The 24159-nt window shown below is 51.8% G+C and overlaps 1 protein-coding gene across 2 annotated transcripts; it reads right to left on the bottom strand.

Moving 5' to 3' along the window:
• Window positions 1–1454: 1454 nt before the first annotated feature.
• On the bottom strand, window positions 1455–23732 carry ATP1B2 (ATPase Na+/K+ transporting subunit beta 2). 2 transcript variants are annotated; one of them, XM_072150119.1, is made up of 8 exons: window positions 23592–23732; window positions 19508–19636; window positions 18532–18630; window positions 18239–18444; window positions 8078–8149; window positions 7964–7990; window positions 3333–3449; window positions 1455–2860 (listed from the first exon to the last, which is right to left on the bottom strand). In XM_072150119.1, the coding sequence occupies exons 1-8, from the start codon at window positions 23701–23703 to the stop codon at window positions 2699–2701; spliced, it is 924 nt and encodes a 307-aa protein (XP_072006220.1). In that variant the 5' UTR covers window positions 23704–23732; the 3' UTR covers window positions 1455–2698. The 2 variants fall into 2 exon arrangements, with proteins under 2 accessions (XP_072006220.1, XP_072006221.1); XM_072150120.1 differs by lacking the exon at window positions 7964–7990.
• Window positions 23733–24159: the final 427 nt, after the last annotated feature.

Genomic DNA, 24159 nt, shown 5'->3' with positions numbered 1-24159 from the left:
GTGCCCCTCTATAGTGAGGTCATTGCCCCTCTATGGTGAGGTCATTTCCCCTCTATAGTGAGGTCATTGCCCCTCTATGGTGAGGTCAGTGCCCCTCTATAGTGAGGTCAGTGCTTCTCTATAGTGATGTCAGCGCCCCTCTATAGTGAGGTCATTGCCCCTCTATGGTGAGGTCATTTCCCCTCTATAGTGAGGTCAGTGCCCCTCTATGGTGAGGTCAGCGCCCCCTCTATAGTGATGTCAGCGCCCCCCTGCTGTGTATAGAAGTACCTGCCGGTTACCGGGGGCCGTATAACCTCACACTGATTATTTACAGGATTTTTCATCACAGATTAAATCATTTTAAACCTTTTTGGTAGTTAAAGGAAACCTACCACTTGTAGTGGCAGGTTTCCGATGGAAATACCGGGCACCAGCTCAGGGTGAGCTGGTGCCGGAGCTTATTTTAGTTAGTGTTTTAAACCGCGGTATCACGGTTTAAAACACTTTTTAAACGTTATAGCCGGCGCAGGCAGGTACGCGCTCGGCGCTTACCTTGCACGCGGCTCTCATTCACTTCCTATGTAGCCGCGTGCACGGTAAGCGCCGAGCGCGTACCTGCCTGCGCCGGCTATAAAGTTTAAAAAGTGTTTTAAACCGTGATACCGCGGTTTAAAACACTAACTAAAATAAGCTCCGGCACCAGCTCACCCTGAGCTGGTGCCCGGTATTGCTATCGGAAACCTGCCACTACAAGTGGTAGGTTTCCTTTAAAGTAAAGTTTTCTATGACTTCTCCTGATTTTGACTCATCGAGTCCTGGTAGTCCAGGGGATTTAGGTCGGCACCAGCCTCCGCACCCATCTAATTACACCTAAAAATGACTGTGTAATCTCTGAGTAATCAGGATCTTCCTGTAGGACAAGTCTTCTGCTACTCCCCACAGATTAAGCATCATGGCTCCCGTATTGGGGTGTGTGAGGCGGCCACAGGTCTAGCTCATTGGGAATATGGGGGGCACATGTCTAGCTCATTGGGAATATGGGGGGCACATGTCTAACTCATTGGGAATATGGGGGGCACATGTCTAGCTCATTGGGAATATGGGGGGCACATGTCTAGCTCATTGGGAATAGGGGGCACATGTTTAGCTCATTGGGAATAGGGGGCACATGTCTAACTCATTGGGAATATGGGGGGCACATGTCTAGCTCATTGGGAATATGGGGGGCACATGTCTAGCTCATTGGGAATATGGGGGGCACATGTCTAGCTCATTGGGAATATGGGGGGCACATGTCTAGCTCATTGGGAATAGGGGGCACATGTTTAGCTCATTGGGATAATGGGGGGCCACATGTCCAGGAGCCGCAGCTTCTGGGGTGGATTCTTTCTTTGATGCGGATGACACCCGGGGATGGACGATCTGAGGAAAGTCTTTGTTGCTTTACATCATTTAGTCACGGAGAAATAATGTAAAAAAAGAATAGATCTTTAATGATAGAAACACAGAGATGAGAAATGGAATGGGTGACATTAAATATAATATTTACACACTTTTATATACAGGCTGACATGGGGGAGGGGTCCTACAATCTGAATATATTGTGGTAATGTAAGGGGCAATAAGAAGCGGTCACTGAAGCCTCTGTGTGGTCACCTAGGACAAGGCCTTTGTGCATGGTTAGGGTCATTAGGGCAATGCTGGCATATGGTGGACACATGTCTAGGGGCCATGGTCATACTGAATATGGCAGCTATATGTCTGGGATCATGGTTGTTGTTGTGTAGGGCAGTGGTGGTGGAGACATGTCCATGGTCACGGTTATAAGGATTATAGCCGGCACATGTCTAGGGGCCATGGTCATAGGGAATATGGCAGCTATATGTCTGGGATCATGGTTGTGGTTGTATAGGGCAGTGGTGGTGGAGACATGTCCATGGTCATGGTTATAAGGATTATAGCCGGCACATGTCTAGGGGCCATGGTCATAGGGAATATGGCAGCTATATGTCTGGGATCATGGTTGTGGTTGTATAGGGCAGTGGTGGTGGAGACATGTCCATGGTCATGGCTATAAGGATTATAGCCGGCACATGTCTAGGGGCCATGGTTATAGGGAATATGGCAGCTATATGTCTGGGATCATGGTTGTGGTTGTATAGGGCAGTGCTGGTGGAGACACGTCCATGGTCATGGTTATAAGGATTATAGCCGGCACATGTCTAGGGGCCATGGTCATAGGGAATATGGCAGCTATATGTCTGGGATCATGGTTGTATAGGGCAGTGGTGGTGGAGACATGTTCATGGTCATGGCTATAAGGATTATGGCCGGCACATGTCTAGGGGCCATGGTCATAGGGAATATGGCAGCTATATGTCTGGGATCATGGTTGTTGTTGTGTAGGGCAGTGGTGGTGGAGTCATGTCCATGGTCATGGTTATAAGGATTATAGCCGGCACATGTCTAGGGGCCATGGTCATAGGGAATATGGCAGCTATATGTCTGGGATCATGGTTGTTGTTGTGTAGGGCAGTGGTGGTGGAGTCATGTCCATGGTCATGGTTATAAGGATTATAGCCGGCACATGTCTAGGGGCCATGGTCATAGGGAATATGGCAGCTATATGTCTGGGATCATGGTTGTGGTTGTATAGGGCAGTGCTGGTGGAGACATGTCCATGGTCACGGTTATTAGGATTATAGCTGGCACATGTCTAGGAATCGATCCTCAGTCTGAAGATAACACGTCCCTGGAATTTGTCGCGGTCGTCTTGATTGTTGATATTGGCTGCATTGACGCGACACTCCACATTGTGGTCCACATTTCGCGTGGCATTCAGGAACTTCACAGCCACAAATGGTTGAGTGTAGTTTTTCTGTGGGAGAAAAGAAGATTCATTAGAAACAACGTACAGGTTCAGTGAGGATCATCTACAATGCAGACAATCGTTTGTCAGATTAATAGTATTGTTGTGTCCATCAAGTCCAACCTCTAATCCTACAGTGTGCATCCCGAGGGTGGCAGAACCATATAAGGCTGATTCCAATATTCCTCCCTGGCTCCAGTATATCACCCAGAATAATCCCAGAATCAGCGACCCATCCCAAGAGTCTACTTCTCACAACATGTGAGCACTAGATGAAGAGGAGGGGGAGGACACAAGCCCTGGTGATGGCTCCATCCTGTCATACACTTTCAGAGGATCAACCAGTATCAATAATAAGAATCAAGGAGGGTCAGGTACCCACAGGACCTATGGCCTATCACTTGGGGTTCACCATGGACTCTACCACCAATACAACTTCAGACTAGCGGCAAATGGTGGTTCATAAGATGAGGACACTTACCTGAGCTCTGTTTCCATAGTATGGAAAATACATGAGGTCAATGGTGCCCAGGCGGCCCAGATTGCCGACACTTGGAAAGTACTGGAGCGGACCAAGGAGAAGGTTGTTTTCGTCATTCTGGATAAAAGAGATGGAGTTACAATAGATCCCAGAGAAGAAGAGAACTTATAAGAGAGATTTCTACCAAGGTTCCTTAAAGGTGCCAACCTCTGCATTCTCACACACAACAAGCCATGTTAATGAAATCAATGGCGGCTCTAGGCTGGGAAAAATTTCTTACAATTTGAAGTAATTTCATAACTTCCCCTGCAGTTCTGCTGCAGGACTGCGGGGGAACGATGGAAAGGTGAGTAAAGTTTTTTAAAAAAAAAAATAGGAGGCAGCAGCACCTGGTCCCGCCGCCTGGTCTCGGATTTGCACCTCTAGTGTGCCAGGGAAGAGATCAGGAGGTGGGACATTACGGGACAGGATTGGGATATTATCCCTACCGCCCAGGGTGGTGGGACAGCGCCCATTAGCCCGAACTGTCCTGCCACATCTGGGATGGTTGGGAGCTATGCAATTCCGTCGAGTTGCTGTAATAATTGTGGTGCATATGGTCCTATGTATTATACAGTAATATAGACAGAACCCTTATATATTATATAAATGACACACAGACCAGACACACCTGTACATGATGGCCCGGATTTACTATTAGTGAGACAGTGGCCCCCTGCACTGCTTGATAAATGTGGCGCACGATCCGACTGAGCACCAGAACACCCCTTTATGTGTCAGGTATAATGCAGCCAGGACACAAATATGTGCGGACTTTTCATGAATACATGTACAAGCAGGACCTGCAAAGTTAGACAAAAATTGGCGCAGGGGCTGCAGTAAATGTGGCCATTGTGTATTGAAGACCAGCACAGTCTTCATCCCACCCTGAGTGCAGCAGTTTTTTTCTGGAGGAGACGCCAATTTGGGGGTAGAAGGTCTATCTAATATGGGGAGACGCCAATTTGGGGGTAGAAGGTCTATCTTGTATGGGGAGACGTCTCTATGGGGGTAGAAGGTCTATTTTGTATGGGGAGATGCCTCTATGGGGGTAGAAGGTCTATCTTATATGGGGAGATGCATCTATGGGGGTAGAAGGTCTATCTTATATGGGGAGATGCGTCTATGGGGGTAGAAGGTCTATCCTATATGGGGAGATGCGTCTATGGGGGTAGAAGGTCTATCTTATATGGGGAGATGCGTCTATGGGGGTAGAAGGTCTATCTTATATGGGGAGATGCGTCTATGGGGGTAGAAGGTCTATCTTATATGGGGAGATGCCTCTATGGAGGTAGAAGGTCTATCTTGTATGGGGAGATGCCTCTATGGGGGTAGAAGGTCTATCTTGTATGGGGAGATGCCTCTATGGGGGTAGAAGGTCTATCTTATATGGGGAGATGCCTATATGGGGTAGAAGGTCTATATTATATGGAGAGATGCCTCTATGGGGGTAGAAGGTCTATCCTGTATGGAGAGACGCCTCTATGAGGGTGAAAGGTCTATCTTGTATGGGGAGATGCCTCTATGGGGGTAGAAGGTCTATATTATATGGAGAGATGCCTCTATGGGGGTAGAAGGTCTATCCTGTATGGAGAGACGCCTCTATGAGGGTGAAAGGTCTATCTTGTATGGGGAGATGCCTCTATGGGGGTAGAAGGTCTATCCTGTATGGGGAGATGCCTCTATGGTGGTAGAAGGTCTATCTTATATGGGGAGATGCCTCTATGGGGGTAGAAGGTCTATCCTGTATGGGGAGATGCCTCTATGGTGGTAGAAGGTCTATCTTGTATGGGGAGATGCCTCTATGGGGGTAGAAGGTCTATCTTATATGGGGAGATGCCTCTATGGGGGTAGAAGGTCTATCTTATATGGGGAGATGCCTCTATGGGGGTAGAAGGTCTATCCTGTATGGGGAGATGCCTCTATGGTGGTAGAAGGTCTATCTTGTATGGGGGGATGCCTATATGAGGGTAAAAGGTCTATCTTGTATGGGGAGATGCCTCTATGGGGGTAGAAGGTCTATCCTGTATGGGGAGACGTCTCTATGGGGGTAGAAGGACTATCTTATATGGGGAGATGCCTATATGGGGTAGAAGGTCTATATTATATGGAGAGATGCCTCTATGGGGGTAGAAGGTCTATCTTATATGGGGAGATGCCTATATGGGGTAGAAGGTCTATATTATATGGAGAGATGCCTCTATGGGGGTAGAAGGTCTATCCTGTATGGAGAGACGCCTCTATGAGGGTAAAAGGTCTATCTTGTATGGGGAGATGCCTCTATGGGGGTAGAAGGTCTATCCTGTATGGGGAGATGCCTCTATGGTGGTAGAAGGTCTATCTTGTATGGGGAGATGCCTCTATGGGGGTAGAAGGTCTATCTTATATGGGGAGATGCCTATATGGGGTAGAAGGTCTATATTATATGGAGAGATGCCTCTATGGGGGTAGAAGGTCTATCCTGTATGGAGAGACGCCTCTATGAGGGTAAAAGGTCTATCTTGTATGGGGAGATGCCTCTATGGGGTGAGAAGGTCTATCCTGTATGGGGAGACGTCTCTATGGGGGTAGAAGGACTATTTTGTATGGGGAGATGTCTCTATGGGGGTAGAAGGTCTATCATATATGGAGAGATGCCTCTATGGGGGTAGAAGGACTATATTATATGGGGAGATGTCTCTATGGGGGTAGAAGGTCTATCATATATGCAGAGATGTCTCTATGGGGGTAGAAGCTCTATCCTGTATGGGGAGATGCCTCTATGGGGGTAGAAGGTCTATATTATATGGGGAGATGCCTCTATGAGGGTAGAAGGTCTATATTATATGGGGAGATGCCTCTATGGGGGTAGAAGGTCTATCATATATGGGGAGATGCCTCTATGGGGGTAGAAGGTCTATCCTATATGGGGAGATGCCTCTATGGGGGTAGAAGGTCTATCTTATATGGGGAGACGCCTCTATGGGGGTAGAAGGTCTATCATATATGGGGAGATGCCTCTATGGGGGTAGAAGGTCTATCTTATATGGGGTGATGCCTATATGGGGGTAGAAGGTCTATCTTGTAAGGGGAGACACCACTATGGGGGTAGAAGGTCTATCTTATATGGAGAGACGCCTCTATGGGGGTAGAAGGTCTATCTTATATGGGGAGATGCCTCTATGGGGGTAGAAGGTCTATCTTATATGGGGAGATGCCTCTATGGGGGTAGAAGGTCTATCTTATATGGGGAGATGCCTATATGGGGGTAGAAGGTCTATCTTGTATGGGGAGATGCCTCTTTGGGGGTAGAAGGTCTATCTTATATGGGGAGATGCCTCTATGGGGGTAGAAGGTCTATCTTATATGGGGAGATGCCTCTATGGGGGTAGAAGGTCTATCTTATATGGGGAGATGCCTATATGGGGGTAGAAGGTCTATCTTATATGGGGAGATGCCTATATGGGGGTAGAAGGTCTATCTTGTATGGGGAGATGCCTCTTTGGGGGTAGAAGGTCTATCTTATATGGGGAGATGCCTCTATGGGGGTAGAAGGTCTATCTTATATGGGGAGATGCCTCTATGGGGGTAGAAGGTCTATCTTATATGGGGAGATGCCTATATGGGGGTAGAAGGTCTATCTTATATGGGGAGATGCCTCTATGGGGGTAGAAGGTCTATCTTATATGGGGAGATGCCTCTATGGGGGTAGAAGGTCTATCTTATATGGGGAGATGCCTCTATGGGTGTAGAAGGTCTATCTTATATGGGGAGATGCCTATATGGGGGTAGAAGGTCTATCTTGTAAGGGGAGACACCACTATGGGGGTAGATGGTCTATCTTATATGGAGAGAAGCCTCTATGGGGGTAGAAGGTCTATCTTATATGGGGAGATGCCTCTATGGGGGTAGAAGGTCTATCTTATATGGGGAGATGCCTCTATGGGGGTAGAAGGTCTATCATATATGGGGAGATGCCTATATGGGGGTAGAAGGTCTATCTTATATGGGGAGATGCCTCTATGGGGGTAGAAGGTCTATCTTATATGGGGAGATGCCTCTATGGGGGTAGAAGGTCTATCTTATATGGGGAGATGCCTCTATGGGGGTAGAAGGTCTATCTTATATGGGGAGATGCCTCTATGGGGGTAGAAGGTCTATCATATATGGGGAGATGCCTATATGGGGGTAGAAGGTCTATCTTATATGGGGAGATGCCTCTATGGGGGTAGAAGGTCTATCTTATATGGGGAGATGCCTCTATGGGGGTAGAAGGTCTATCTTATATGGGGAGATGCCTCTATGGGGGTAGAAGGTCTATCTTATATGGGGAGATGCCTATATGGGGGTAGAAGGTCTATCTTGTAAGGGGAGACACCACTATGGGGGTAGATGGTCTATCTTATATGGAGAGAAGCCTCTAAGGGGGTAGAAGGTCTATCTTATATGGGGAGATGCCTATATGGGGGTAGAAGGTCTATCTTGTAAGGGGAGACACCACTATAGGGGTAGAAGGTCTATCTTATATGGAGAGAAGCCTCTATGGGGGTAGAAGGTCTATCTTATCTGGGGAGATGCCTCTATAGGGGTCAGTTACAAGCGCTTCCTCTTACCGTCTCATTTACTGCACTTTTTAGCTTCTGAAGACAATAAAGATAAGGAGAGTCTGAGACTTAAAGGGAAACAGACAAAATGTGAGTGTCCATCGGAGACATCTGAGCACTCACCTTTCCAGAACAGCTGATGGTGATGGATGTGTTAGACACATTCTTCATCGGTTCCGGAAGGAAATGTATCACCTAAAGAAAGAGATAGAGACACCTTCATGTAGGTATAAAAGATGTGTGTGCTGGAGACCTGGGATGTATGGACAGGTGTGTGTGCTGGAGACCTGGGATGTATGGACAGATGTGTGTGCTGGAGACCTGGGATGTATGGACAGTTGTGTGTGCTGGAGACCTGGGATGTATGGACAGGTGTGTGTGTGCTGGAGACCTGGGATGTATGGACAGGTGTGTGTGTGCTGGAGACCTGGGATGTATGGACAGGTGGGTGTGTGCTGGAGACCTGGGATGTATGGACATTTGTGTGTGCTGGAGACCTGGGATATATGGACATTTGTGTGTGGTGCTGGAGACCTGGGATGTATGGACAGGTGTGTGTGTGCTGGAGACCTGGGATGTATGGACAGGTGTGTGTGCTGGAGACCTGGGATGTATGGACATTTGAGTGTGCTGGAGACCTGGGATGTATGGACATTTGTGTGTGCTGGAGACCTGGGATGTATGGACATTTGTGTGTGCTGGAGACCTGGGATGTATGGACATTTGTGTGTGCTGGAGACCTGGGATGTATGGACAGGTGTGTGTGCTGGAGACCTGGGATGTATGGACATTTGTGTGTGCTGGAGACCTGGGATGTATGGACAGGTGTGTGTGTGCTGGAGACCAGGAATGTATGGACAGGTGTGTGCTGGAGACCTGGGATGTATGGACAGGTGTGTGCTGGAGACCTGGGATGTATGGACATTTGTGTGTGCTGGAGACCTGGGATGTATGGACAGGTGTGTGTATGCTGGAGACCTGGGATGTATGGACAGGTGTGTGCTGGAGACCTGGGATGTATGGACAGGTGTATGCTGGAGACCTGGGATATATGGACAGGTGTGTGCTGGAGACCAGGGATGTATGGACAGGTTTGTGCTGGAGACCTGGGATTTATGGACAGGTGTGTGTGCTGGAGACCTGCGATGTATGGACAGGTGTGTGTGCTGGAAACCTGGGATGTATGGACAGGTGTGTGTGCTGGAGACCTGGGATGTATGGACAGGTGTGTGCTGGAGACCTGGGATGTATGGACAGGTGTGTGCTGGAGACCTGGGATGCATGGACAGGTGTGTTTGTGCTGGAGACCTGGAATGTATGGACAGGTGTGTGCTGGAGACATGGTATGTATGGACGGGTGTGTGTTCTGGAGACCTGGGATGTATGGATAGGTGTTTGTACTGGAGACCTGGGATGTATGGACAGGTGTGTGTGCTGGAGACCTTGGGATGTATGGACAGCTGTGTGTGCTGGTGGCAATGGATTTATGGACAGGTATGTGTGCTGGAGACCTGGGATGTATGGACAGGTGTGTGTTCTGGAGACCTGGGATGTATGGACAGGTTTGTGTGCTGGAGACCTGGGATGTATGGACAGGTGTGTGTGCTGGAGACCTTGGGATGTATGGACAGGTGTGTGTGTGCTGGAGACCTGGGATGTATGGACAGGTGTGTGTGCTGGAGACCTGGAATGTATGGACAGGTGTGTGTGCTGGAGACCTGGGATTTATGGACAGGTGTGTGCTGGAGACCTGGGATGTATGGACAGTTGTGTGTGCTGGAGACCTGGGATGTATGGACAGGTGTGTGTGTGCTGGAGACCTGGGATGTATGGACAGGTGTTTGTGTGTGTGCTGGAGACCTAGAAAGGATGGACAGGTGACAGGTGTGTCTGCTGGAGACCTGGGATGTATGGACAGGTGTGTTTGTGCTGGAGACCTGGGATGTATGGACAGGTGTGTGTGTGCTGGAGACCGGGAATGTATGGACAGGTGTGTGTGCTGGAGACCTAGAATGTATGGACAGGTGTGTGTGCTGGAGACCTGGGATGTATGGACAGGTGTGTGCTGGAGACCTGGGATGTATGGACAGGTGTGTGTGCTGGAGACCTGGGATGTATGGACAGGTGTGTGTGTGCTGGAGACCTGGGATGTATGGACAGGTGTTTGTGTGTGCTGGAGACCTAGAAAGGATGGACAGGTGACAGGTGTGTCTGCCGGAGACCTGGGATGTATGGACAGGTGTGTTTGTGCTTGAGACGTGGGATGTATGGACAGGTGTGTGTGTGCTGGAGACCTGGGATGTATGGACAGGTGTGTGTGTGCTGGAGACCGGGAATGTATGGACAGGTGTGTGTGCTGGAGACCTGGAATGTATGGACAGGTGTGTGTGCTGGAGACCTGGGATGTATGGACAGGTGTGTGCTGGAGACCTGGGATGTATGGACAGGTGTGTGTGCTGGAGACCTGGGATGTATGGACAGGTGTGTGTGCTGGAGACATGCGATGTATGGACAGGTGTGTTTGCTGGAGACCTGGGATGTATGGACAGGTGTGTGTTCTGGAGACCTGGGATGTATGGATAGGTGTGTGTGCTGGAGACCTGGGATGTATGGACAGGTGTGTGTGCTGGAGACCTGGGATGTATGGACAGCTGTGTGTGCTAGTGGCAATGGATTTATGGACAGGTGTGTGCTGGAGACCTGGGATGTATGGACAGGTGTGTGTGCTGGAGACCTGGGATGTATGGACAGGTGTTTGTATTGGAGACCTGGGATGTATGGACAGGTGTGTGCTGGAGACATGGGATGTATGGGCAGGTGTGTGTGCTGGAGACATGGGATGTATGGGCAGGTGTGTGTGCTGGAGACCTGGGATGTATGGACCGGTGTGTGTGCTGGAGACCTGGGATGTATGGACAGGTGTTTGTACTGGAGACCTGGGATGTATGGACAGGTGTGTGCTGGAGACATGGGATGTATGGGCAGGTGTGTGTGCTGGAGACATGGGATGTATGGGCAGGTGTGTGTGCTGGAGACCTGGGATGTATGGACCGGTGTGTGTGCTGGAGACCTGGGATGTATGGACAGGTGTGTGTGCTGGAGACCTGGGATGTATGGACAGGTGTGTGTGTGCTGGAGACCTGGGATGTATGGACAGGTGTTTGTGTGTGCTGGAGACCTAGAAAGGATGGACAGGTGACAGGTGTGTCTGCTGGAGACCTGGGATGTATGGACAGGTGTGTTTGTGCTTGAGACGTGGGATGTATGGACAGGTGTGTGTGTGCTGGAGACCTGGGATGTATGGACAGGTGTGTGTGTGCTGGAGACCGGGAATGTATGGACAGGTGTGTGTGCTGGAGACCTGGAATGTATGGACAGGTGTGTGTGCTGGAGACCTGGGATGTATGGACAGGTGTGTGCTGGAGACCTGGGATGTATGGACAGGTGTGTGTGCTGGAGACCTGGGATGTATGGACAGGTGTGTGTGCTGGAGACATGCGATGTATGGACAGGTGTGTTTGCTGGAGACCTGGGATGTATGGACAGGTGTGTGTTCTGGAGACCTGGGATGTATGGATAGGTGTGTGTGCTGGAGACCTGGGATGTATGGACAGGTGTGTGTGCTGGAGACCTGGGATGTATGGACAGCTGTGTGTGCTAGTGGCAATGGATTTATGGACAGGTGTGTGCTGGAGACCTGGGATGTATGGACAGGTGTGTGTGCTGGAGACCTGGGATGTATGGACAGGTGTTTGTATTGGAGACCTGGGATGTATGGACAGGTGTGTGCTGGAGACATGGGATGTATGGGCAGGTGTGTGTGCTGGAGACATGGGATGTATGGGCAGGTGTGTGTGCTGGAGACCTGGGATGTATGGACCGGTGTGTGTGCTGGAGACCTGGGATGTATGGACAGGTGTTTGTACTGGAGACCTGGGATGTATGGACAGGTGTGTGTGCTGGAGACCTGGGATTTATGGACAGCTGTGTGTGCTGGTGGCAATGGATATATGGACAGGTGTGTGTGCTGGAGACCTTGGATGTATGGACAGGTGTGTGTTCTTGAGACCTGGGATGTATGGACAGGTGTGTTTGCTGGAGACCTGGGATGTATGGACAGGTGTGTTTGCTGGAGACCTGGGATGTATGGACAGGTGTGTGTGCTGGAGACATGGGATGTAAGGACAGTTGTGTGTGCTGGACACCTGGGATGTATGGACAGGTGTGTGTGCTGGAGACGTGGGATGTATGGACAGGTGTGTGTGCTGGAGACCTGGGATGTATGGACAGGTGTGTGTGCTGGAGACCTGGGATGTATGGACAGGTGTGTGTGTGCTGGAGACGTGGGATGTATGGACAGGTGTGTGCTGGAGACCTGGGATGTATGGACAGGTGTGTGTTCTGGAGACCTGGGATTTATGGATAGGTGTGTGTGCTGGAGACCTGGGATGTATGGACAGGTGTGTGTGCTGGAGACCTGGGATGTATGGACAGCTGTGTGTACTGGTGGCAATGGATTTATGGACAGGTGTGTGTGCTGGAGACCTTGGATGTATGGACAGGTGTGTGTTCTGGAGACCTGGGATGTATGGACAGGTGTGTTTGCTGGAGACCTGGGATGTATGGACAGGTGTGTGTGCTGGAGACATGGGATGTAAGGACAGTTGTGTGTGCTGGACACCTGGGATGTCTGGACAGGTGTGTGTGCTGGAAACCTGGGTTGTATGGACAGGTGTGTGTGCTGGTGGCATGGGATGTATGGACCGGTGTGTGTGCTGGAGACCTGGGATGTATGGACAGGTGTGTGTGTGCTGGAGACGTGGGATGTATGGACAGGTGTGTGTGTGCTGGAGACCTGGGATGTATGGACAGGTGTGTGTGCTGGAGACCTGGAATGTATGGACAGCTGTGTGTGCTGGACACCTGGGATGTATGGACAGGTGTGTGTGCTGGAGACCTGGGATGTATGGACAGGTGTGTGTGCTGGAGACCTGGGATGTATGGACCGGTGTGTGTGCTGGAGACCTGGGATATATGGACAGGTGTGTGTGTGCTGGAGACCTGGGATGTATGGACAGGTGTGTGCTGGAGACCTGGGATGCATGGACAGGTGTGTGTTCTGGAGACCTGGGATGTATGGATAGGTGTGTGTGCTGGAGACCTGTTATGTATGGACAGGTGTGTGTGCTGGAGACCTGGGATGTATGGACAGCTGTGTGTGCTAGTGGCAATGGATTTATGGACAGGTGTGTGTTCTGGAGACCTGGGATGTATGGACAGGTGTGTTTGCTGGAGAAATGGGATGTATGGACAGGTGTGTGTGCTGGAGACCTGGGATGTATGGACAGGTGTGTGTTCTGGAGACCTGGGATGTATGGATAGGTGTGTGTGCTGGAGACCTGGGATGTATGGACAGGTGTGTGTGCTGGAGACCTGGGATGTATGGACAGCTGTGTGTGCTAGTGGCAATGGATTTATGGACAGGTGTATGTTCTGGAGACCTTGGATGTATGGACAGGTGTGTTTGCTGGAGACCTGGGATGTATGGACAGGTGTGTGTGCTGGAGACATGGGATGTTAGGACAGTTGTGTGTGCTGGACACCTGGGATGTCTGGACAGGTGTGTGTGCTGGAGACCTGGGATGTATGGACAGGTGTGTGTGCTGGAGACATGCGATGTATGGACAGGTGTGTTTGCTGGAGACCTGGGATGTATGGACAGGTGTGTGTTCTGGAGACCTGGGATGTATGGATAGGTGTGTGTGCTGGAGACCTGGGATGTATGGACAGGTGTGTGTGCTGGAGACCTGGGATGTATGGACAGCTGTGTGTGCTAGTGGCAATGGATTTATGGACAGGTGTATGTTCTGGAGACCTGGGATGTATGGACAGGTGTGTTTGCTGGAGACCTGGGATGTATGGACAGGTGTGTGTGCTGGAGACATGGGATGTAAGGACAGTTGTGTGTGCTGGACACCTGGGATGTCTGGACAGGTGTGTGTGCTGGAGACCTGGGATGTATGGACAGGTGTGTGTGCTGGTGGCATGGGATGTATGGACCGGTGTGTGTGCTGGAGACCTGGGATGTATGGACAGGTGTGTGTGTGCTGGAGACGTGGGATGTATGGACAGGTGTGTGTGTGCTGGAGACCTGGGATGTATGGACAGGTGTGTGTGTGCTGGAGACCTGGGATGTATGGACAGGTGTGTGTGCTGGAGACCTGGAATGTATGGACAGCTGTATGTGCTGGAGACCTAGGATGTATGGACAGGTGTGTGTGCTGGAGACCTGGGATGTATGGACCGGTGTGTGTGCTGGAGACCTGGGATATATGGACAGGTGTGTGTGTGCTGGAGACCTGGGATGTATGGACAGGTGTGTGCTGGAGACCTGGGATGCATGGACAGGTGTGTGTTCTGGAGACCTGGGATGTATGGATAGGTGTGTGTGCTGGAGACCTGTTATGTATGGACAGGTGTGTGTGCTGGAGACCTGGGATGTATGGACAGCTGTGTGTGCTAGTGGCAATGGATTTATGGACAGGTGTATGTTCTGGAGACCTGGGATGTATGGACAGGTGTGTTTGCTGGAGACCTGGGATGTATGGACAGGTGTGTGTGCTGGAGACATGGGATGTAAGGACAGTTGTGTGTGCTGGACACCTGGGATGTCTGGACAGGTGTGTGTGCTGGAGACCTGGGATGTATGGACAGGTGTGTGTGCTGGTGGCATGGGATGTATGGACCGGTGTGTGTGCTGGAGACCTGGGATGTATGGACAGGTGTGTGTGTGCTGGAGACGTGGGATGTATGGACAGGTGTGTGTGTGCTGGAGACCTGGGATGTATGGACAGGTGTGTGTGCTGGAGACCTGGAATGTATGGACAGCTGTGTGTGCTGGACACCTGGGATGTATGGACAGGTGTGTGTGCTGGAGACCTGGGATGTATGGACAGGTGTGTGTGCTGGAGACCTGGGATGTATGGACCGGTGTGTGTGCTGGAGACCTGGGATATATGGACAGGTGTGTGTGTGCTGGAGACCTGGGATGTATGGACAGGTGTGTGCTGGAGACCTGGGATGCATGGACAGGTGTGTGTTCTGGAGACCTGGGATGTATGGATAGGTGTGTGTGCTGGAGACCTGTTATGTATGGACAGGTGTGTGTGCTGGAGACCTGGGATGTATGGACAGCTGTGTGTGCTAGTGGCAATGGATTTATGGACAGGTGTGTGTTCTGGAGACCTGGGATGTATGGACAGGTGTGTTTGCTGGAGAAATGGGATGTATGGACAGGTGTGTGTGCTGGAGACCTGGGATGTATGGACAGGTGTGTGTTCTGGAGACCTGGGATGTATGGATAGGTGTGTGTGCTGGAGACCTGGGATGTATGGACAGGTGTGTGTGCTGGAGACCTGGGATGTATGGACAGCTGTGTGTGCTAGTGGCAATGGATTTATGGACAGGTGTATGTTCTGGAGACCTTGGATGTATGGACAGGTGTGTTTGCTGGAGACCTGGGATGTATGGACAGGTGTGTGTGCTGGAGACATGGGATGTTAGGACAGTTGTGTGTGCTGGACACCTGGGATGTCTGGACAGGTGTGTGTGCTGGAGACCTGGGATGTATGGACAGGTGTGTGTGCTGGAGACATGCGATGTATGGACAGGTGTGTTTGCTGGAGACCTGGGATGTATGGACAGGTGTGTGTTCTGGAGACCTGGGATGTATGGATAGGTGTGTGTGCTGGAGACCTGGGATGTATGGACAGGTGTGTGTGCTGGAGACCTGGGATGTATGGACAGCTGTGTGTGCTAGTGGCAATGGATTTATGGACAGGTGTATGTTCTGGAGACCTGGGATGTATGGACAGGTGTGTTTGCTGGAGACCTGGGATGTATGGACAGGTGTGTGTGCTGGAGACATGGGATGTAAGGACAGTTGTGTGTGCTGGACACCTGGGATGTCTGGACAGGTGTGTGTGCTGGAGACCTGGGATGTATGGACAGGTGTGTGTGCTGGTGGCATGGGATGTATGGACCGGTGTGTGTGCTGGAGACCTGGGATGTATGGACAGGTGTGTGTGTGCTGGAGACGTGGGATGTATGGACAGGTGTGTGTGTGCTGGAGACCTGGGATGTATGGACAGGTGTGTGTGTGCTGGAGACCTGGGATGTATGGACAGGTGTGTGTGCTGGAGACCTGGAATGTATGGACAGCTGTATGTGCTGGAGACCTAGGATGTATGGACAGGTGTGTGCTGGAGACCAGGGATGTATGGATAGGTGGTCTGCATTTGTAGCCAGGTGAAATGGGATTTTTAGAAGTAGGCTGATAACCTAATATACATGATATACATAGACAGATAAGTTATCATTTTTCGGCCTGTCGATACACCTGTCCATACATTCCAGGTCTCCAGCACACACACCTGTCCATACATCCCATGCCACCTGCACACACCTGTCCTTACATCCCATGCCACCAGCACACACCTGTCCATACCTCCCATGTCTTCAGCACACACACCTGTCCGTGGAAATGGTTCTGAATGTTGTCCCAATCCCACGGACAGTACACAGTGCAGCGGACATGAGACCCTATAATATATAGAAATATACAGCAGGTAGTCAGGATGTTCTTGCCAGTGACCAGGTGAGATGTGTTGGGGTTAGCAATTGCACTTGTGAAATGGGTTGGGGTTGTTATATGCACAGGTGAGATTGGTTGGGCTTGGTATATGCACAGGTGAGATGGGTTGGGCTTGGTATATGCACAGGTGAGATGGGTTAGCGTTGGTATGTGCACAGGTGAGATGAGTTGGGCTTGGTATATGCACAGGTGAGAAGGTTTTGGCTTGGTAGATGCACAGGTCACATGGGTTGGGCTTGGTTTATGCACAGATGAGATGGGTTGGGCTTGGTATATGAGCAGATGAGATAGGTCGGGCTTGGTATATGCACAGGTTAGATGGGTTGGGTTTGGTATATGCACAGGTGAGATGGGTTGGGCTTGGTTTATACACAGGTGAGGTAGGTCGGGCTTGGTATATGCACAGGTCAGATGGGTTGGGTTTGGTATATGCACAGATGAGATGGGTTGGGCTTGGTATATGAACAGATGAGATAGGTCGGGCTTGGTATATGCACAGGTTAGATGGGTTGGGTTTGGTATATGCACAGGTGAGATGGGTTGGGCTTGGTTTATGCACAGGTGAGGTAGGTCGGGCTTGGTATATGCACAGGTCAGATGGGTTGGGTTTGGTATATGCACAGGTGAGATGGGTTGGGCTTGGTTTATGCAGAGGTGAGATAGGTTGGGCTTGGTATATGCACAGGTCAGATGGGTTGGGTTTGGTATATGCACAGATGAGATAGGTCGGGCTTGGTATATGCACAGGTTAGATGGGTTGGGTTTGGTATATGCACAGGTGAGATGGGTTGGGCTTGGTTTATACACAGGTGAGGTAGGTCGGGCTTGGTATATGCACAGGTCAGATGGGTTGGGTTTGGTATATGCACAGATGAGATGGGTTGGGCTTGGTATATGAACAGATGAGATAGGTCGGGCTTGGTATATGCACAGGTTAGATGGGTTGGGTTTGGTATATGCACAGGTGAGATGGGTTGGGCTTGGTTTATGCACAGGTGAGGTAGGTCGGGCTTGGTATATGCACAGGTCAGATGGGTTGGGTTTGGTATATGCACAGGTGAGATGGGTTGGGCTTGGTTTATGCAGAGGTGAGATAGGTTGGGCTTGGTATATGCACAGGTCAGATGGGTTGGGTTTGGTATATGCACAGATGAGATAGGTCGGGCTTGGTATATGCACAGGTTAGATGGGTTGGGTTTGGTATATGCACAGGTGAGATGGGTTGGGCTTGGTTTATGCACAGGTGAGGTAGGTTGGGCTTGGTATATGCACAGGTCAGATGGGTTGGGTTTGGCATATGCACAGGTGAGATGGGTTGGGCTTGGTTTATGCAGAGGTGAGATAGGTTGGGCTTGGTATATGCACAGGTCAGATGGGTTGGGTTTGGTATATGCACAGGTGAGATGGGTTGGGCTTGGTATATGCACAGGTCAGATGGGTTGGGCTTGGTATATGCACCGGTCAGATGGGTTGGACTTGGTTTATGCACAGGTGAGATGGGTTGGGCTTGGTATATGCACAGGTCAGATAGGTCAGGCTTGGTATATGCACTGGTCAGATGGGTTGGGCTTGGTATATGCACAGGTGAGATGATGTATAGATTGCACACCTGTCCATATTTCATGGCTTACCTTGTTCATCTTTATGAGCACACAAGGTGCTCCACTTGAATATCCGTAGCTTGGGTCTTCCAAACCAGAACAATTCTGCAGCTCAGTCCTCAGGAACTGACAAGCTTTCTTGGGGTTGTTTCTCACATCTCCGTTATCATCCTGCTTGTTGTAGGTTCCTGGGGTGCAGGAGACGCCCCTCTCCCGCTGCACGGTCTCATTGTAGTCTGGGAAGGGAAGCAATCAGGGTCAATCTTATCATTTGCCTTTATGTGGGGAAGGAAACTACTAGAGGACATAAAGTTGACATTTACCTTGCAACAGTTCACTAAGGCCTTCGGTGTAGTCCTTCCAGGTGCCGTTCGTATTGTATACAATCTCCACTGTGGTCAGTTTGGGGCGAATCATGAGCCCTGAGGAAAAGGGAGATCAGTGATTAATGGGCCCAACAGAGGTTTTAGAAGACCCTGCCATTGCAGCTACGGACCCTAGCATGGAGTGACTCCCTACGGATGAGGCTCCCTGAGGACAGGACTCCCCACGGATGAGGCTCCCTGAGGACAGGACTCCCCACAGATGAGGCTCCCTGAGCACTGGACTCCCCACAGATGAGGCTCCCTGAGCATGGGACTCCCCACAGATGAGGCTCCCTAAAGTCGGGACTCCGTAAGGACTGGACTCTGCACAGATGAGGCTCCCTGAGGATGGGACTCCCCACGGATGAGGCTCCCTGAGGATGGGACTCCCCACGGATGAGGCTTCCTGAGCACTGGACTCCCCATGGATGAGGCTCCCTGAGCACTGGACTCCCCACTGATGAGGCTCCCTGAGGACAGAACTCCCTAAGGACTGGACTCCCCATGGATGAGGCTCCGTGAGGACTGGACTCTCCACAGATGAGGCTCCCTGAGGACGGGACTCCCCATGGATGAGGCTCCCCGAGGACGGGACTCCCCACATATGAGGCTCCCTGAGGACCGGACTCCCTACGGATGAGGCTCCCTGAAGATGGGACTCCCCACGGATGAGGCTCCCTGAGGACAGGACTCCCCACGGATGAGGCTCCCTGAGGACGGGACTCCCCACGGATGAGGCTCCCTGAGGATGGGACTCCCCATGGATGAGGCTCCCTGAGCACTGGACTCCCCACAGATGAGGCTCCCTGAGGACGGGACTTCCCACAGATGAGGCTCCCTGAGGACGGGACTCCCCACAGATGAGGCTCCCTGAGGACGGGACTCCTCACAGATGAGGCTCCCTGAGGAAGGGACTCCCTATGTGGGGATTTACCTGGATTTGCGAGTCGATCAGCGTATTTGGGATTATACTCGTCTATCGTCTGTAGCATCACCCACATGCTGAACGCAAAGACGGCCGTCAGGAAGGCGTAAAACACAATGTAAAACAGAAGAATCAGCGCTGCGGAAGAGGAAGGGTTAAGGGTATTAGTCATCATGTTATGGAGCAGTTACATCATTACATCCGCCCAGTGCCATCCCCGTGTGGCAGAAGGACGGGGGACCTGGGGGTAAAAACCCAAGTACCCCAGCATCTTCATTCCCTAGTGCCCCAGAATCTTCATTCCCTAGTGCCCCAGCATCTCTATACCCAAGTGCCCCAGCATCTCCTTACCACAGCTGCCCCTGCATATCCTTGTCCCAGTTACCCCAGCATCTCCATAAACCAGTTGCCCCTTCTTCCTCTTACTCCACCTGTGTCAGCATCTCCATACCAAAGTGCCACAGAATCTCCATTCCCCAAGTGTCCCAGCATCTTCATGCCCTAATACCCCAGCATCTCTATGCCCAAGTGCTCCAGCATCTCCCAATTGCCCCTTCTTCCCTTACCCCACTTGTGTCAGCATCTCCTTACCCCAGTTGACCCAGCAACTCCTTACCCAAGGTGCCCCAGCATCTCCATACCCCCAAGTGCCCCAGGATCTTCATGCCATAGTGCCCCAGCATCTCTATACCCAAGTGCCCCGGCGTCTCCTTAACCCAGTTGTTCCAGCATCTTCATACCCCAAGTGCCCCATCATCTCCTTATCCCAGTTGTCCCAGCATCTCCTTACCCCAGTTGTCCAAAAATCTCCTTACCCAAGGGGAACCGTCATCTCCCTATCCCAGTTGCCCCAGTACCTCCATATTGAAAGTGCTCCAGCATCTCCATACCCTAGTGCCCCAGCATCTCCATACCCGAAGTGCCCCAGAATCTCCTTACTCTAGTGCCCCAGCATCTCCTTACCCTAGTGCCCCAGCATCTCCTTACCCTAGTGCCCCAGCATCTCCATACCCCAAGTGCCCCAGCATCTCCTTACTCTAGTGCCCCAGCATCTCCTTACCCTAGTGCCCCAGCATCTCCTTACCCTAGTGCCCCAGCATTCCCTTACCCTAGCGCCCCAGCATTCCCTTTCCCTAGTGCCCCAGCATCTCCTTACCCTAGTGCCCCAGCATCTCCTTACCCTACCGCCCCAGCATCTCCTTACCCTAGTGCCCCAGCATCTCCTTACCCTAGTGCCCCAGCACCTCCTTACTCTAGTGCCCAAGCATCTCCTTACCCTAGCGCCCCAGCATCTCCTTACCCTACCGCCCCAGCATCTCCTTACCTTAGTGCCCCAACATCTCCTTTCCCTAGTGCCATAGCATCTCCTTACCCTAGTGCCCCAGCATCTCCTTACCCTAGTGCCCCAGCATCTCCTTACCCTAGTGCCCAAGCATCTCCTTACCCTAGTGCCCCAGCATCTCCTTACACTAGTGCCCCAGCATCTCCTTACCCTAGTGCCCCAGCATCTCCTTGCCCTAGTGCCATAGCATCTCCTTACCCTAGTGCCCCAGCATCTCCTTACCCTAGTGCCCCAGCATGTCCTTACCCTAGTGCCCCAGCATCTCCTTACCCTAGTGCCCCAGCATCTCCTTACCCTAGTGCCCCAGCATCTCCTTACCCTAGTGCCCCAGCGTCTCCTTACCCTAGTGCCCCAGCATCTCCTTACCCTAGTGCCCCAGCATCTCCTTACCCTAGTGCCCCAGCATCTCCTTACCCTAGTGCCCCAGCATCTCTTTACCCTAGTGCCCCAGCATCTCCTTACCCTAGTGCCCCAGCATCTCCTTACCCTAGTGCCCCAGCATCTCCTTACCCTAGTGCCCCAGCGTCTCCTTACCCTAGTGCCCCAGCATCTCCTTACCCTAGTGCCCCAGCATCTCCTTACCCTAGTGCCCCAGCATCTCCTTACCCTAGTGCCCCAGCATCTCCTTACCCTAGTGCCCCAGCATCTCCTTACTCCACCTGTGCCAGGATCATCCTTGCCCCAGGTGCCCCAGCATCTCCTTACCCCAGTGCCCCAGCATCTCCTTACCCTAGTGCCCCAGCATCTCCTTACCCTAGTGCCCCAGCATCTCCTTACTCCACCAGTGCCAGGATCATCCTTGCCCCAGTTGCCCCAGCATCTTCTTACCCCAGTGCCCCAGCATCTCCTTACCCTAGTGCCCCAGCATCTCCTTACCCTAGTGCCCCAGCATCTCCTTACCCTAGTGCCCCAGCATCTCCTTACCCTAGTGCCCCAGCATCTCCTTACCCTAGTGCCCCAGCATCTCCTTACCCTAGTGCCCCAGCACCTCCTTACTCTAGTGCCCCAGCATCTCCTTACCCTAGTGCCCCAGCATCTCCTTACCCTAGCGCCCCAGCATCTCCTTACCCTACCGCCCCAGCATCTCCTTACCCTAGTGCCCCAGCATCTCCTTACCCTAGTGCCCCAGCACCTCCTTACTCTAGTGCCCCAGCATCTCCTTACCCTAGCGCCCCAGCATCTCCTTACCCTAGCGCCCCAGCATCTCCTTACCCTACCGCCCCAGCATCTCCTTACCCTAGCGCCCCAGCATCTCCTTACCCTACCGCCCCAGCATCTCCTTACCCTACCGCCCCAGCATCTCCTTACCTTAGTGCCCCAACATCTCCTTGCCCTAGTGCCATAGCATCTCCTTACCCAAGTGCCCCAGCATCTCCTTACCCTAGTGCCCCAGCATCTCCTTACCCTAGTGCCCCAGCATCTCCTTACCCTAGTGCCCCAGCATCTCCTTACCCTAGTGCCCCAGCATCTCCTTGCCCTAGTGCCATAGCATCTCCTTACGCTAGTGCCCCAGCATCTCCTTACCCTAGTGCCCCAGCATCTCCTTACCCTAGTGCCCCAGCATCTCCTTACCCTAGTGCCCCAGCATCTCCTTACCCTAGTGCCCCAGCATCTCCTTACCCTAGTGCCCCAGCATCTCCTTACCCCAGTGCCCCAGCATCTCTTTACCCTAGTGCCCCAGCATCTCCTTACCCTAGTGCCCCAGCATCTCCTTACCCTAGTGCCCCAGCATCTCCTTACCCTAGTGCCCCAGCATCTCCTTACCCTAGTGCCCCAGCACCTCCTTACTCTAGTGCCCCAGCATCTCCTTACCCTAGTGCCCCAGCATCTCCTTACCCTAGCGCCCCAGCATCTCCTTACCCTACCGCCCCAGCATCTCCTTACCCTAGTGCCCCAGCATCTCCTTACCCTAGTGCCCCAGCACCTCCTTACTCTAGTGCCCCAGCATCTCCTTACCCTAGCGCCCCAGCATCTCCTTACCCTAGCGCCCCAGCATCTCCTTACCCTACCGCCCCAGCATCTCCTTACCCTAGCGCCCCAGCATCTCCTTACCCTACCGCCCCAGCATCTCCTTACCCTACCGCCCCAGCATCTCCTTACCTTAGTGCCCCAACATCTCCTTGCCCTAGTGCCATAGCATCTCCTTACCCAAGTGCCCCAGCATCTCCTTACCCTAGTGCCCCAGCATCTCCTTACCCTAGTGCCCCAGCATCTCCTTACCCTAGTGCCCCAGCATCTCCTTACCCTAGTGCCCCAGCATCTCCTTGCCCTAGTGCCATAGCATCTCCTTACGCTAGTGCCCCAGCATCTCCTTACCCTAGTGCCCCAGCATCTCCTTACCCTAGTGCCCCAGCATCTCCTTACCCTAGTGCCCCAGCATCTCCTTACCCTAGTGCCCCAGCATCTCCTTACCCTAGTGCCCCAGCATCTCCTTACCCCAGTGCCCCAGCATCTCTTTACCCTAGTGCCCCAGCATCTCCTTACCCTAGTGCCCCAGCATCTCCTTACCCTAGTGCCCCAGCATCTCCTTACCCTAGTGCCCCAGCATCTCCTTACCCTAGTGCCCCAGCATCTCCTTACCCTAGTGCCCCAGCATCTCCTTACCCTAGTGCCCCAGCATCTCCTTACCCTAGTGCCCCAGCATCTCCTTACCCTAGTGCCCCAGCATCTCCTTACCCTAGTGCCCCAGCATCTCCTTACTCCACCTGTGCCAGGATCATCCTTGCCCCAGTTGCCCCAGTCTCTCCTTACCCCAGCTGCTTGCTGTACGGCCCATAAACTCCCGGGTCCTCGGGTTCCACACAAACTCCTTCCACTCATCCATCATCTGGCTGCAGGTCTTCTTCTGGGTGAGGGCGGCCATGGTGCTGATGCTCTTATCTCCAGGTCACTGATCCCTGGATGAGGAGCAGCAGGTTTTATCTCCTTACAGACCGCTCCTCCTCATGAATAACAATCCGCAGCCCCTCCCCCTAATCCGCATTATTCCAGATTGCTACAATGATACGGCTTTCCTGGAAACTTTGTAAGGTGTATCACACATGAAGGGCTTAGATACAGCAGCTCAGCAGAAAGTATGGCACTATAATTAGAAAGGCAAAATGAGAGGATTAGATACACATCTACGAAGGCAGTATCACACAGGATGGGATTAGATACACAGCTCATCAGAATGTATCGCACACTATAAGATTAGATACACAGCTCAGCAGGCAGTATCACACAGTATACGATTAGATACATGATTCAGCAGGCAGTATCACACAGTATAGGATTAGATACACAGCCCAGCAGACAGTATCACACAGAATAGGATTAG

Source organism: Engystomops pustulosus, chromosome 4 (genome assembly GCF_040894005.1).
Source record: "Engystomops pustulosus chromosome 4, aEngPut4.maternal, whole genome shotgun sequence".
Classification (NCBI taxonomy): domain Eukaryota; kingdom Metazoa; phylum Chordata; class Amphibia; order Anura; family Leptodactylidae; genus Engystomops; species Engystomops pustulosus.
This window is presented reverse-complemented; position numbering and strand designations above follow the sequence as displayed.